This window comes from Podarcis raffonei, chromosome 10, assembly GCF_027172205.1.
Source record: "Podarcis raffonei isolate rPodRaf1 chromosome 10, rPodRaf1.pri, whole genome shotgun sequence".
Classification (NCBI taxonomy): Eukaryota; Metazoa; Chordata; class Lepidosauria; order Squamata; family Lacertidae; genus Podarcis; species Podarcis raffonei.
The window spans coordinates 20,420,334-20,435,731 of NC_070611.1; the positions used below are offsets into that span (position 1 = coordinate 20,420,334).

At 40.1% G+C, this 15,398-nt stretch overlaps 1 protein-coding gene across 8 annotated transcripts in view; it reads right to left on the bottom strand.

The window, feature by feature from the left end:
• PTPRZ1 (protein tyrosine phosphatase receptor type Z1) overlaps window positions 1–15,398 on the bottom strand; it is a 111,070-nt gene that overhangs the window by 25,706 nt on the left and 69,966 nt on the right. For 4 of the 8 annotated variants that reach the window (XM_053405606.1, XM_053405605.1, XM_053405604.1 and 1 more), the window contains exons 11-13: window positions 12,062–12,102; window positions 7,327–10,858; window positions 3,130–3,259 (exon numbers count right to left, since the gene is read on the bottom strand). In XM_053405606.1, the coding sequence (XP_053261581.1) occupies window positions 3,130–3,259; window positions 7,327–10,858; window positions 12,062–12,102 (3,703 nt within the window). The remainder of the gene's footprint in view (window positions 1–3,129; window positions 3,260–7,326; window positions 10,859–12,061; window positions 12,103–15,398) is intronic. The other 4 variants (XM_053405609.1, XM_053405608.1, XM_053405607.1 and 1 more) reach the window with 2 other exon arrangements.

Genomic DNA, 15,398 nt, shown 5'->3' on the forward strand with positions numbered 1-15,398 from the left:
TGAAACCTGTAGCATGCATTCTTGTGATACTGTGGAAGGCATGTAATGTATGAACCAGCTCAGAGGAAGGCAGAAATAAACTTATACAAATACAAATGTAAACTGCCAAAAAAGAAAATAATTTACAATATGGTTCAATGTATTGTATTTTACATTCTTACAGATTCATGACCAATAATTCAAAAAGAAATATTGCATCTCCCAGACTTTGAAACTGTGGTAAGAGTGAGTAATCTCCTTAAATTATATTTAGTTCTTATATCACAGAAATTGCAAAAAAAAAATGTTAGTGACCTCTTGTGGCCAATGCAATTCCTCTTTCAGATTAACAAAAAAGAGAGAGCTACAAATTCTATTTTGTAGTACACTGAAAAGACATGAGGGATTAAATTTAACATCTAAGAGATATTACCATTAATGGGATATCTGTTTTATTTTGAAACATGAAGGTTGCAAAACGGCATATCTTTTTGGGGAAAACAGAACAAAATGAACACAATGTCATCTGAAAAGAACAAGGATCAGAACACATGTAGGATTACTAAAACTACAGCATGCAATCCTGGCTTTAAAGTGTATGGCAATATTTTCTTCTTAAACAGGAAAGATTTCAAATACCATTTAGTCCCAAAAGATAAAACCTCTTGGAAGATGAATATGAACAGTCATGTAAAATGCTACAAAGCTTCAGAGAAGCTTGTCAACAAAATGAAGATGGTTAGCTATAAATCTCCATTTAAAACCCAGAACAAATGTACAGGAAATGTAAACTAAAAAAAAATAAAGGGCTGCATTCTACAAAGCCATACTCATTGTAGACCCGTTTAAATCAATGGAAATGACTACCTTATTAAGTGCACATTGTGCCTGACTTGGTTGGACACTTATTGAAAATGCTCAGCTATTTGGATATTTCTCTTCAGTGGGCTGGTTTGCGCATGTATGTACACAATCAACAGCTGAATGTGTGAACTGACTATTATTAATTGTTAAATTACTATATATTAATATCATAGAATTGTAGATTTGGAAGGGACCACAAGGCTCATCTAGTCCAGCCACCTGCAGTGACCAATGGCCATCCAACCTCTGCTTAAAAACCTCCGAGGAAGGAGAGTCAACAACCTCCAGAGGGAGACCGTGCTATTAGGTTATATGTAAGCTCAATCTGTGGTGTTAAATCTGTGACAGATCTTTCACGCCTGCAAGTTATTACTTGATGTTTCAACAATAAAGAGATGACGCTTTATGCATAAACTAGTACTCACCCCATTAGGTAAAGGTAAAGGGACCCCTGACCATTAGGTCCAGCCGTGACCGACTCTGGGGCTGCGGCACTCATTTCACTTTATTGGCCAAGGGAGTCGGCGTACAGCTTCCGGGTCATGTGGCCAGCATGACTAAGGTGCTTCTGGCAAAACCAGAGCAGCGCATGGAAATGCTGTTTACCTTCCCGCCGGAGCGGTACCTATTTATCTACTTGCACTTTGACGTGCTTTCAAACTGCTACCCCATTATTCAGAGGTAAAAGATGTTATTTTTAAAATAAAACTGCAAAGGGGGAAAAAGAGGGGAGATATAGCACTAACATACTTCTCTTATATGGCACAACTCTGCTTGATTCCAAGGCTGAAAACTATTTCATAAAGCCTAATACTATGGATTAGGGGGACAGTTCAGGGACTGTAGTGCAAAACATTATTTCTTTTGGTTCTGCATACCAACCATGGGCAGTTTGTGAGTGCCCCCTGTGGCCATAGTCTTACCTGATAGCAGAAATATGTTCTGAGAAGCCAACCACTATGTTAAATTTCCAACATAACATAGCAACTTTGGGTGCTCTTGAATATTACAGTGGTACCTCGGGTTACATACACTTCAGGTTACAGATGCTTCAGGTTACAGGCTTCGCTAACCCAGAACTAGTACCTCAGGTTAAGAACTTTACCTCAGGATGAGAACAGAAATCGCGGGACGGCAGCGGTAGGCCCCATTAGCTAAAGTGGTGCTTCAGGTTAAGAACAGTTTCAGATTAGGAACGGACCTCCGGAACGAATTAAGTACTTAACCCGAGGTACCACTGTATAGGAAATGTAACATGACGCTCAGCTTCTAGAGTCAGAAGCAGCCACCAGGTAAGCCTGCAACTGGAGGAAAGGATGGATAAACTGGAGTTAGCACTAATGGGTGTTAAGCCCTGGGCATCTGCCCAGGGTGCCAGGTTTTGATGCCAACAAAAGACTGCACCAATATTAAAAGAGTGCATTAGTCCTAATGCACTTCTCTACTGGTAGTAATTGCCATAGCAACAAATGGCTTTATGTTACTGTGCAAATGTAGGTGCAAAACCAGGAAGTTCTTGTGGCCATAGCTCCTATTCATATTCTCTGTGCACACATTGGGCTCTAAAGGTAATCAATGGGATATGGTGGGGAGAGACAGTATTGGGAAAGACTTACCTCCTAAAGGGATATTTTTTTGCTGCTGTTGTGTTATCTATAATTGTGTCAACATAAACACTCTTGAAGCATGGTGCAAAGAGATGGAAGCATGCACAGGAAAGTGTCAGACACTTGCCCCCTTATCATACACAACCTGCTACTTAGCCATGAGAGTGCTAGCCACTATGCACCTCACTGGAGATTGTGGCATTTCAATATTCAGCAAAGTTTTATATTATTCTTTGTTGGAAGCAGCTTCTCTGACAGCACCATCTACCGTATTTTTTGCTCTATAAGACGCACCAGACCATAAGACGCACCTAGTTTTGGGAGGAGGAAAACAAGAAAAAAATATTCTGAATCCCAGAAGCCAGAACAGCAAGAGGGATTGCTGCGCAGCAAAAGCAGTGATCCCTCTTGCTGTTCTGGCTTCTGGGATAGCTGCACAGTCTGTATTCGCTCCATAAGATGCACACACATTTCCCCTTACTTTTTAGGAGGGAAAAAGTGAGTCTTATAGAGCAAAAAATACGGTAGTTTAGGCTATTAACCTATGATGCTAAAGCGTGCAAGTACATGAAAATGAATTGTATCACGGAATCGTCATCCAGGACAGCACAGGAAAGGTGTAAAACCCAACAGGTTATGAACACAAATAACACCAATATAAATGCATTTATAATCTTACCTCCAATATATGAGAATACCAACAAGAATCACCAGACAGATGAAAGTCAGGGCTGATACGACCACAAGAGGTATGACTGTCTTCTGTTCTGGGAGACCAATACGCGACTGAAGGCTACTATTACTTGCCTCTGCAGTCAGAGAAAATTGAAACAACCTATATTTAAACTTTGGCAAAAGGCACAGCATAATTGGCCACGATTTCAGAGACCCAGGTACTGTCACTTACCATTCTAAAATTTTAGCACACACTGCAGAGAACAAATACATTTGCAAACCAGTTTAGGGAAAAGTAAGCAGGTAGATGGCAAAGCAGACCACCACAGTGGAGGCAACTGAAGACCCTAGCAGAGCAGAATTTCATTTTGCAGCTACTGCAAAATAATATTTTTGAGGAAAGAGAATAAAAATGAAGAACTTTGATTCAATTATGTATTAGTAAATAATAGAAAGCTCCAGGATGCTGAAACCAGATATACTGAATTATGTAAAGATTGACCTAAAATAATAGTTTGCTTAGACATTCTGTTATTAGCTAAAAATGGAAAGGAATTATTATGAGTACATATTTGTTGCTGATAGTTCCTTTCGTAAGATGTGAAAACTTGGTTCCCTATCTGTCTCATTTTTATAAGAAAGCTGATCTATACAAGAAAGATTTTATTATTATTGAATGTCTTGAGCATGCTCTTCATTGATGATAAACACGTGTATTATGTTGCTCTAATAAGAGGAAGGGATTTGGAGTATTTTATGAAGATCAGAGATTAAGCTGTAATCAGTAGCACTTGGTGGAAATTGTAGAATCTTCTGTACTAAAACATCTGCTTTTCTTCATTAATCTATTTGGAATAAATTTTTATTCAGTGGTTTTAAAAAAGAAAACTGCCAGCTTCATACCTACTTCAAGTCCGATCAGACCTCTACAAAGCTGGGAAACTGGAAGTGAAGCCTGAGGCCTTAACAGATGTGTCCCATGATCAGTAACCATTTTGTGTAGTGTCACAAATTGACAACTTACCCTCTAAGCACCCTCATTTTCTTGGTCTTTCAGGCCAAATCTAGATGGGGAGAATGGGGTGCCTGGGGCCAGCAAAGATTCCCACACTTTATCCTGGTCCTGTATTGCCTTACAATACATGTAAGCCTTAGTGTATTGCTAGATAAATCCTCCTCAGAGTTGCCCCCTGCCTGTTTGTTGATAGCATCTCTAGTTGGCAGGGTGCATAAGGAGTATTGCATACTGAGTAGACAACAGGCACCATGGAAGGATTTCTGGTCATTTCAGTGAGATGTGTGTGTGCTTGCACGCATACACACAATTTCAATTGAATACTGTGGTTTTTTACTGGATAGATGTCAAAGACATGTATAAAACACTTCAGTCTTTAAGCGGTGACTGAGAAGTGGGGCTCCCAACTTGGTTTAAGAGTACCACTATTCTCACACAAGAAAATTAAGCAGAAGAAGCTTGTTCTGACGTTGAGAGAAACTACAGAAAAATCTTCACCACCTTCTCTTATAGTGGCAATGGCACCCCCCTGAGAGGTGCTAGAACTGAGTTCTGGTGAGTTCCTGCTGAAAAAAGTCCTGAGTGGAACCATGGTTGGCCCAGTACTGTCCCCAACCCATAATGCCCAGTTTGAGGGCCTTCTACTGGCTGCGGCTAGTGAGGTCTTACTACTACCCTTGCTTTTGGTGAGTGCAGCGAGGGCCTCTGTATTGGCAGATACCCTTCAAATGGTAGAGCGAAACCTACAAAAAATCCTAACCCCCCTCTAGCAGTGGTGCTCAGGGGGTTAGTATTGCACTCTAGGAAGCAATTCTGGCCTGTAAAGCAGTACATAAAATAAAATAATAACAACAATTTTAATTCTTATTACATATAACCAGTGAATGACAAGAAAAATAATAGTGAATATGAAAATCACACAATACCAACACAATAAAATATTTATTTTCTGCCCTTAGAAGGGTTTCTAATTTTATAGATCAACGTTCCGCTGTCGTTGCTGTCATTTTAAAAATAGATTTAATAGGCAGCTCTGCTTGATTAGCGAAAGACCTCCTGATAGAAAGCACCTGTGTTTAATTGCTGTTATGATAAAAGCAAAATAAGGCACATGTCGGAAGGGAAATAGTTCTCATGAAAGTGCTCTAATGACAATGGGAGGCTCAGTCGTTAACAAGTGATGTTGTCCAAGCAATATGATATACAATGCTTTTGAAGTATCCTTTTAGAGACCTTTAGCGTTAATTGCAAATGAAGCATTTTACCTTTAATTACAGCAAATTAGAACTTCTATCATTTATATAATTAACTAGTTTAACATTTTCTTTCAAAACATGGTTCCTTATTTTCCTGTATCTACAATCAGGACACAAAGCACATCATTTTAAATGATGAATGATTTTATGTTGAAGCAGTTCTGTATGACACACCTATATGGCTCTCCTGGTTTGTTCATATATCAAATTTTTAATTTGATTATCTTTCAAGCTGTGTAGCACATGGGGAGGGAGAGAAAATGGTTTAGTTCACATTTTGATAGGAAACTACCAAATTTGCACACCCCAAACTAATACACAAACTGAAAAACACAATAGTCCTTGCGTACAAAAAAAATATGACTATATAGGGGAAAACAATGTACAAAAATGCATGGCAGGGGAAATGACCTAATAAAAAGCATTTATTAGGAGAAATGAGGATAAAAATGCATATGAACTGTCACACTTTTTTTTTTTAAAAAAGGCAACAGCTGATTAAAAAATGGAGCAAACTGAACTTAAGATTAGAAAAACGATAAACTGAGAGCAACTGAAATTGACAGATTTACCCATTCCCGATACTTCAGTGAAGCAAACTATTAGGCATAGCTACAGGATATTCCTTAAATCTTCTGGTTCTATATCTATGACTAAGATTCCTGAAATGCACCCAATTAAGGTTAAGGCCCCTGGAGAAGGCCTACATCCCAGGCACCTGCTATTTCCTGAATTTGAAATATTTGTTTAGTTGGGTAACACTGCCCTCTACAGACAATGGAAATGTGTAAACAAAACAAACAAACAAAACCAAACCCTCAGTGTCTTTAGATTTCCAACTTAAGTGGCAGTTGTCAATTTAATATGCCGTTTGATCAGCTCACATCTATTTTTAATTAGAGCATATTTGTGCCGCAGACCATCAGCAGCCATGATCACCTGGCTAATCAGGGGCAGGTGTGAATATCAAAAGCTACTTCATCAGGACCTTTGGGACAATAATCATATAATCATTACCATCCCTTTTGCCCAGAGAACCCTGGGAACTGTAACTCTGTGAAAGAGTCTTCTGAGGATGCAGTTAAATTGATATACAACTGATATTTTGCAATCCAGTAGAGAATGTATTTCAATAAGGCTCAGTTTTAATTGCTTTTTCACTCTTAGTACCTGACAGCACAAACAAAACTTGATTTGGCCAGGAAAGATCAGAAAGTTAAGATGGGTGTTCTTGGTGGAAGTTGTCAAATTTGTGATGTTTCACAAGTTTTTTGCAACTACAGAAGGAAATGTATTACTAATAATTAGGGCAGATTTATTAAGCATATTAAAATCAAAATGAATATTTATGTAGCCAGCTACCTTTCACATCACCCAACATGGAAGAATATAAAAACAAATGTAATTAAAAATCACAATAAGACATAATTAAATCATGCCTTCAGACCACATAGAACTTCTCAGTCTTTCAGTAAGTGGAAACATCCTTAGGTCTTAAGCAAGAGAACTAGCATTTAGTGCATATATATACTACTGGTCAAGCCACAGAGCATGTAACTGCAGTTAACAGGGCTAGGATAGGAACATCTAAGACTGGTTAGTACCTTTAGAAGAGAAGAGTTGCAAAGATTATGAGAGTTAAATATGTCTAAGTCACAGTATAGACATATCCCTTAGCCATCTCTTAACTGAGAACAACTTGGGACTTTTTAAAAATTAAAAAACTGGCTTGCAGATTTGAATATGATGTTGTATATGCAAGAGACCTATTTCAGTTTCCCCCAATCTTACTATTGCACCATGCCTGTAATTGAAATAGTCATACTAATTCCTACTGGTCATGTATTTGCGTTTTACCATGTGGTTCCCTCCCAAGTAGAAGAAGAACGCTACAGATCTGCAAGTTACACAACCGATGGCCATAACTAACCTGCCTCAGAAACGTTGAATACTGATGAGTGACCACTAGGTATGGATGCTACTGGTGATTGCTGCGATCCAGAAGTTAATTCTGTTTCTGAGTTACCTGCTCCAACTACCCTTTCAGGGTCATGGTCATTAACATCAGAAAAACTGAAATCTGTGGAAGTCTCATTATCGTTAAAGCTATCTGAAGGACCTTGGCCAGAACCACTCTCTTCATCATTTGCAAAAACCGTCCATGACTTAGGTTCCGGTGCCTTTTGTAAGGGATTGCTAACAGTCTGAATGTAATTATCCAATACAGCTGGATCACTGTGTTTCTTAGTTTTTGTCTTCCAAGCCAGAGCTGGTGCTGGTGTGTATTTCAGCTGGTCCACCTCATCGGTTATCACATGGTCTGAGAGAGCAATTGTGTTTTTTTCTTCTTCCTCTTTAGCCGCTTCAACATCTGGATTTATAATTAAATTATGTTGCTCGTTTGCATTGTTTACCTGTGTATCTGGCTCATCTACCTCCTCCTGAGTGTCTCTAGGGGAAATGCATGTGTGACAACTGTTTACAGGCAGGCCACTATCGTATTCATAATCATCATCAACAACAGAAGACCACAAATCTGTACCAGAACTGGCCGTGGTAGATAACTCACTGGTTACTTTACTGGGAACTAATAAAGTGTTTAAAGTTTTACCAACTTCGGCGCTGGGAGAACCAGGTGTAACAGAAATATACATATCCAGTATTTCTTTAAAAGTATGCTGAACAGAATCAGAAATTATTTCAGGCACAGGAACGGCAATATCAATAATATTGGTAGTTGAGGGAGGAGTGAGAAACTCATCCTTTTCGGAAGCACTTGAAAAGCTATGGCTGTTAGCCGATGTATCTGTCTTTGGTAAAATATCAGCCGGCAAAACAGGGATATTCACTGTGTTCACTGTTTTGAGGGGAAAGGCACTTGTATTTTCAAAACTGGTTGACTGATATGACATGCCATTATTGTACAAGGAAGGAGCAACCTGGTGTGTGTCTTCATCGCTAAGCAAGCGGGGTGAAATGTATTCAGTGCCTATATGGGCAACACTTAAATCTTCTGGTGAATCTGTGGGGTGGTTGCTGGTATGTGATGTGTTTGCAGCAGATGGTGCTGAAGGGTAATGCAACACTGTTTTATTCACAGCAGAATCTAGTGCCATTTTGTGCAATATTTGGTCAAATATAGAACTACCATTATCAGCCCATGCTATTTTTTCAGTCAGTACTGGATCGCTAGGCACAGTTACAGATGCTCTATGCAGTATATCACCATCAGAAGACTGAAAGGAAGTTTGCAGCAATGCATTATTATTTAGTGCAGCTGAAGCCTCATAAAAATACTGCTGGGTAGAAGGAGACAGTATTTCACTAGAAGCAGGGGTAGAGAAAGCTTGCGGTGAGAATGCACTAAGCACAGGCTTAAGCAAAGTATCGTCAAAGGCTAGAGCTGTAACATGCAAAGGCTGAATAGGAACATGAGTTTCTGAGAGTTTACTAACATCATAATCAAACACCTTAGTAACAGGAAAAGCAAAAGATACTGGAAGGATTCCCTTTGCACTAGAAACAGCAATGATTTTTTCTTCTAAGGTTGTATCCTGCTTAGTAATCTCATCATTAGAAACTGCTGGTGGAAGTTCAGTCTTTGCACTTTCAGTAGAAGCCATTTCACTGAAAGAAGAAATTTGCAGTTCTCTGTCATTTTCATTTATTACACCACTTTTGTGAGGCATGTCAACATCACCATTAAACCCAGGTGTGCTGCATATCAATTCGGGTGAAGAAGCTTTACGCATAGACAAAATATCTGTGTCAGGCAAAAGGGACTCACTACCAGAATTTGCTTCAGACCAATCCATTTCACTAGCAAGAGAACACGTAGGCTGCAGCAAAGTATCAGCTTGCGAGATTGCAGAAGTCTTATGCACCAGCACACTGCTATAGCTGCTAAATAACGGACCCTGATGAAATGCGTCAGCAGACTCATGCACAAATTCTGACGTATAAGCAGCAACATTTTGGAGAGTGCCCACATTACTAGATAAAGCATAGGTAAGTTCAGACACTGTAGACAGGGCATGCATATTTAAATCACTGCTGGATGGTTCAACTTGAGACAACAAGCGAGTTCTATCATGACCAAATATCAATGTCTCTGAAGCAGCACGGGCCATCTGATGCGATACCACATCAGACAATTGAGCGAGGCTTGACTGTATTAATTCGCCACCGTCCGCCAATGTCAAAGAAGCATGCAGGGGCACCTTACCACTCTCAACAACTGGAGTAGTTTGTGGAAATGTTTGAGAAACCATATACAGATGGTGAAACAATTTACTACTGGAGGAAGCAGAGGAAAATGGAAGCAAAGGTACATCATCATAGGAAGACAGGGTGGAGTCAAATGACACATCAACACTGGGAAATATGGGTGTGGCATGCAAGGTCACATCACTACTTGATGCGGCGGGGAAAGTGTTGAGCATCTGAGTGCCAGACAACAAAGGGGTTACTAGAGAAAACACTTCACTACTGTAGGAAGGCTGAAGTGGTATCTCACCATTATACACTGGTTGAGTTGTCTGAGAGAGTACCTCACTGGCAGCAGAAGCTGAGCCATGTTCTTCAGAATTTGAAGAGACAGAGTAAGAGGACAACTCAGTTGGGGAGAGAGCAAAAGTAGAAGGATGTGGCAATTCTACATCCGCAACTGAAGCATCTTGTGACACCAGTGGACCACTGGGATGAGGTGCCGTTGTAGGATTTGGGGAACTAATGTGAAAGAGCTGCTTCCTATCCAATGGAAGAGCAGTAATATCTGTACCATTATGATACCACAAATTCCCATCAACTGCAGGCATTTTCTCTGCAGAATCTTCAGCTCTTGGAGGCACTATATCTTCTGACGGGATTTTAATATAGTCTTGAGAGAGATCATCGTGCATGCTTACTTCTGGGCTTCCTGAACTAAAGATGTTTTCCTGAGAGGTCTCCACAGTGACTAACCATGTAGCAGAAGTGGTGGGAACAGAAACCCAAGAGTCCTCGGTGTCTAGGTCAGGTTTAAAAGCAGACACCTCTATATCATCTTCATTACTATCAGAAGCAGATGCTCTTGTTGTCTCATGGTCAGAAAAATCATGCTCATATTCTTCCCCATTACCTTTGGTGGAGCTGTCTGCTGGAGGGACAATGGCAGTAGCTGACTGAGATTCCATGAAATCATCCTCTTCTTCCTTTGGTACTTCAGTGGCAGATTGAGAAGTTGTATCAAAAATTGATTTGGAATGGTCATTTCCCCCATATGGGTCTTCCTCTCTTTCCAAGTATCTGTTTGTTCCCGCTTCATTGAATTTTGTCCCCATGCTGTCCTGACTGTAGCTAGGCGTCGTAAACTGGAACTCTTTTCTCCTTATCTGGTTTGCCACACTATCTGTGCCAGCAATCACGGCAGCTTCTTCACCCACCCCTGCCCTTGCCTCTTCGATTTCATCTTCCTCCTCCTCCTTCAAAAACAACACAGAAACACATACAAAACACAAGTCAATGTCTTATCAGAAGATATGCAAATAGAGGGAGATATGTTACAATGAAATCTCATGTCTTTGTGCTTGCATTTCCACACATTATGGAAGAAAAATGGCAATTAAAATGTAAAATATTTAAAAATTAGCTGCTAGTTCAAAATTATAATTCATTTGATTTTTGCCCCCCAGAAATGGAAACAGGCTTGTTTGCTTAAATATCATACATAGAATCTAACTCAACTGAAGGGGAGAGAACAACAATCATATGTATTTTTTATTTAAAAAATTGAGAAGTAACTTCCAGTTTAGGCATTTGGCATTATTTAAAATGAAGATAGTCATCTCAAACTATACTTAACAAGTTTAGAATAAGTAAATTCTGACTTAATTTTCGCAACAGCAATTGTTTCGGGCACAAAATATCATTGTTGAATGCATAGTCAAGCAACACAGCATTTGTTCAAGGCTGAAGTTGCTTAGAAGGGCCAGATTAAGAGAGATAAAGCATTCTCCTGAGCCATACTTTCCCTAGTCTAGCAAAAAGCACTCCTAACACATGGTTTTTCAGGAAGAACCATAAAGCCAACAGTGAAAATGTTTATACAGATTTGGCCTAGATGTAGGTGAATCAACACACAACATACCCAATACCCAAACTCAGTAAATTTGTTCCTAGTTTCTCAAGGGCTATACTAACACTCAGTTGTGTGTACGGGCAGTAGCTGTGCTGATTGCTGCTCAACTCAGCATGCCCATTTGACCATCCTCTGTGGTAGGAAGGATGCTATATCTCCTTAAGAGTCTTTAAAAAAAACCAAAAAACACCACAACCTTTTTTATTAATTTGATTTTTAAAAAAACAAAAAACTACGCAAAGGTGGCCTTGTCAACTTCGACTTGTAAACGCAAAAATTAATTTCACATTTCAATCCAAGGTTCAAACTTTTAAAATTTGGGTGGGCAGATTCAAAATAGGACAGGTCTCTTACACCTTTCAATAGGTAGAAGAGGGCTTTCAGAAGGTGAAGGTTACACAAAACACCTGCTGAAAATTTCTCCTCTAGCTAGTGTCCTGTCCTCTTTTGAATCTGGCCACCCGAGATCACAATGGATATTCCGCTAAACTCTAGGAGTGTGAGTATGGCAGTAATTGGGCAAGTGAAGTACATGATAATACAATACCTCATAATCTTCAGTTTCAGTCAATTCGGGAAATTCAATTTCTATAAAACAAAAATATGCACTATATAACCTAATATTTGAATCTCAAACAAACATCACTCGTATATTCAAGGGTGAAAAAACAACTGATGGACCGGAAAGAGATATTTTCTTTACAAGAAACCCCTATGATCAGCATTCTCACCCCTCCAACTTCTGCAAACCTTGTTGTAATAGGGAATGGGTGTAGGGAGCAGATATAACAACAATTTGTAAGGTAAAAGGGTAAAGGACTCCTGGATGGTTAAGTCCAGTCAAAGGTGACTATGGGGTTGCGGAGCTTATCTCGCTTTCAGGCTGAGGAAGCGACCGTTTGTCCACAGACAGCTTTCCGGGTCATGTGGCCAGCATGACTAAACTACTTCTGGCACAATGGAACACCGTGACGGAAACCAGAGTGCACAGAAACTCCGTTGACCTTCCTGCCGCAGCAGTACCTATTTATCTACTTGCGCTGGCGTGCTTTCAAACTGCTAGGTTGGCAGGAGCTGGGACAGAGCAATAGGAGCTCACCCTGTCATAGGGATTTGAACTGCCCACCTTCTGATCTGCAAGCCCAAGAGGCTCAGTGGTTAGACCACAGCGCAACCCACATCCCTTCTAAAAAACAAAAAACAATTTGTGGTTCAATGTTGGAGCACAAATACTGTAAATTTTTCAGTTAAATAATGTTGGATGTTGTTTTTCTTTGTTTAAAAGCAGCTACGTGAGTGTGAGTGTTTTATTAGCTGTGTGTGCATGGCTACAGCACTAACAGAAGGTGGGTTTAAACATATTTCCCATGTTGCTTCCTGGATTAAATCAGCCATGGAAGGTTGGGCGGGGGGAGACAGCTACAATATGGAAACCCCCATCCCTTGTGGTTAATTGCAGATCTCTGTGTGTGCATGCATCTCTTAAACCCAGGAAATGGACATGCTTTGCACCTCTGATGTCCTTTCATCATATTACAAATACCTTTTATGGCAGCCAACCCACCTGCCAAATTCAGCTTATTTTTAACTATAGTGAATTTGCAAGTTTTTTTACTAAAAAAATCTGTGCTGCTCCCGTCTCTAAATTTCTTTCATTCTTTGTTTGTTGCTTTCCATATTTTATTTAAAGATGATTGCCAGCTTTTAAAACAAACAAACAAGACAGAAGATACTTTTATTCCACCCTCAACACAAGAATCTCTGCAGAGAGGCTACTTGAATTGATAATACATAAACAAGTGTATTGCTTGTGTACTACTTAAGTGGCCTATGAAATTTAATAAGAATGTACCACTGGACAAGTTACTGTAGTTATATGCTGTTCTTGTATTTAAATGAACAATTAAAAAAAATACTGGTGGAGCAGGTATTGCAAAGGTGGGATTTTTTCTTAATAAACAGTTAGCAACAAATGATGGTGATGATGGGGAAATGTTACAGCCCAACCCACACTTTATCACTACCACGGCCCTAATCAAAATTGACCCAAATGATTGATATGTAAAGAAGTAACATAGAAGCAGAAGCAGCTATAGATTGAGATGCATCAAATATTAAAAAAATGGTCTTACCTGGTAGCTTTCTGGAGATTAGGAGGCTAGGGATAAAATAATGATGACATTCCCTGGCTTCTCAATTGTTTGTAATGAAATTTTTTTTGGATATCCATTTAGAATAATTTATACTGCAGGTCCAAAATATATTATGTAGCATTTCAGTACACTTTTTGAACAATGTTCATTTCCATTGCAGAAAAGCATGATTGTTATAACAGTTAAAGTGAATTTGGGCTTGGATTTCCACCTTCCCCCATTTCAATTTCCCATTCTCCCCCCCCCCTTTTGTGCAGTGCTTGAACTTATACTTTAGGGAGTTAGAACTGTATGAATGGATGATTAAAAACCATACTGGTGAATGAAATCCTATGACAACAACAATAACAAATCAACAAAACTTCAATTTACATTTTAGAGGCAGATTTCAACAAAATGTGTGTCAGGAGTGCATACAGGAGCCAGGCCCTGTGACAAGTAGGGCTTCGCAGGACTGGGGCCTTCCTTTGTTCTGGAGAGGCAAGGCAAGGCCACACAGGTGAGACCGTTTGGTAACTCACTGCACCTGGTGGCAAGAGTTGGAAAGGGATATAAGGTCAGCATTTCCCTTCGGCTCTTTGCCACAGCAACACGTTTCCTGCCTTGCTGAGTTTGGCTTCTTGCTTCCTGATCCGCGGACCTCGGCTTCTTGACTCCTTGCTTCTCAACCCTCGGACCCTTGACATCGTGACTCCCTGCTTCCTGACACTCGGACCCCTGGTTTCTGGACTCTCGTTCCTGCTCCCACCCCGCCATCTTGCCCCTGGTCCCGACGTCCTCATCCAGGACTTCGATCGCCCGTAAACTGGACCGTGACAATGTGTTCACTTCAGGAAAAATGGCATGCATTGCTACTCTACGACGAGCACAGTAACTAAGCAGCATGTGGCTTTCTGTAGCTTTTAAAGTATCTATCAAATTGGCACCAATGGAATCTCCTTTCCTTCATCTGTTTCATCCCCTGAACCAGACAGGGAGCTTCCTAATCTCTTTGTGCTGCATCATCTCCAGAACCTCTTGTGAACAACCTGGCGTCACAACCATCAATTCTTAGAAGCCACTGATATTCCTAGCCCTCTGTACCCCAAGCTGGGAATCATGGCTCTACTTCTTATGTAGATAAGATCTTTTGAGTCTGGATGACAAACCTTTCCCACACCCTTTCCCCAATTCTCTTATTGTGTTTTGATAGATTCTGGAAGCTATACAAAAATAGAGTTCCTCTCCATGTTGATCAAAGCAGCCTGGATTACACCTAAAAACAAATGTGTGAAGCAACAAGCAAGAGTACAAAAGGAAGCAAGACCATCGACACTTCTGAGGCTCCTGCTGGTGCATTTGCACTGTGCTAGCCTTGCCGCAACCTCAACCTCTCTGTTATTGTATTCAATAGCAACTTGGTTAGAGAGGGACCAAGTTAGCAGCACAGCCCTACCATGCCATCCTCTATATCAGGCATGTTCAACCGGTCGATCACGATCAACCGATTGATCACAGGGCATCCCTGGTTGATCCCAGTTGATCATGTGATCCTGACCGATCACCCACAAAATAATAATAATAAATATAAAGCTCAACAACTTAGTTCTTCCTCTGCAAAAAAAACGCTCAGTAACTTCTATAGTGAAGGCTTCCCCCAAAAAGGTCAACAACTTTGGTCAATCCAATGGGTAGATCACTGCCAGATTTTTTAAAAGTGGGAGTAGATCTCAGTCTCTTTGGAGTTGGACA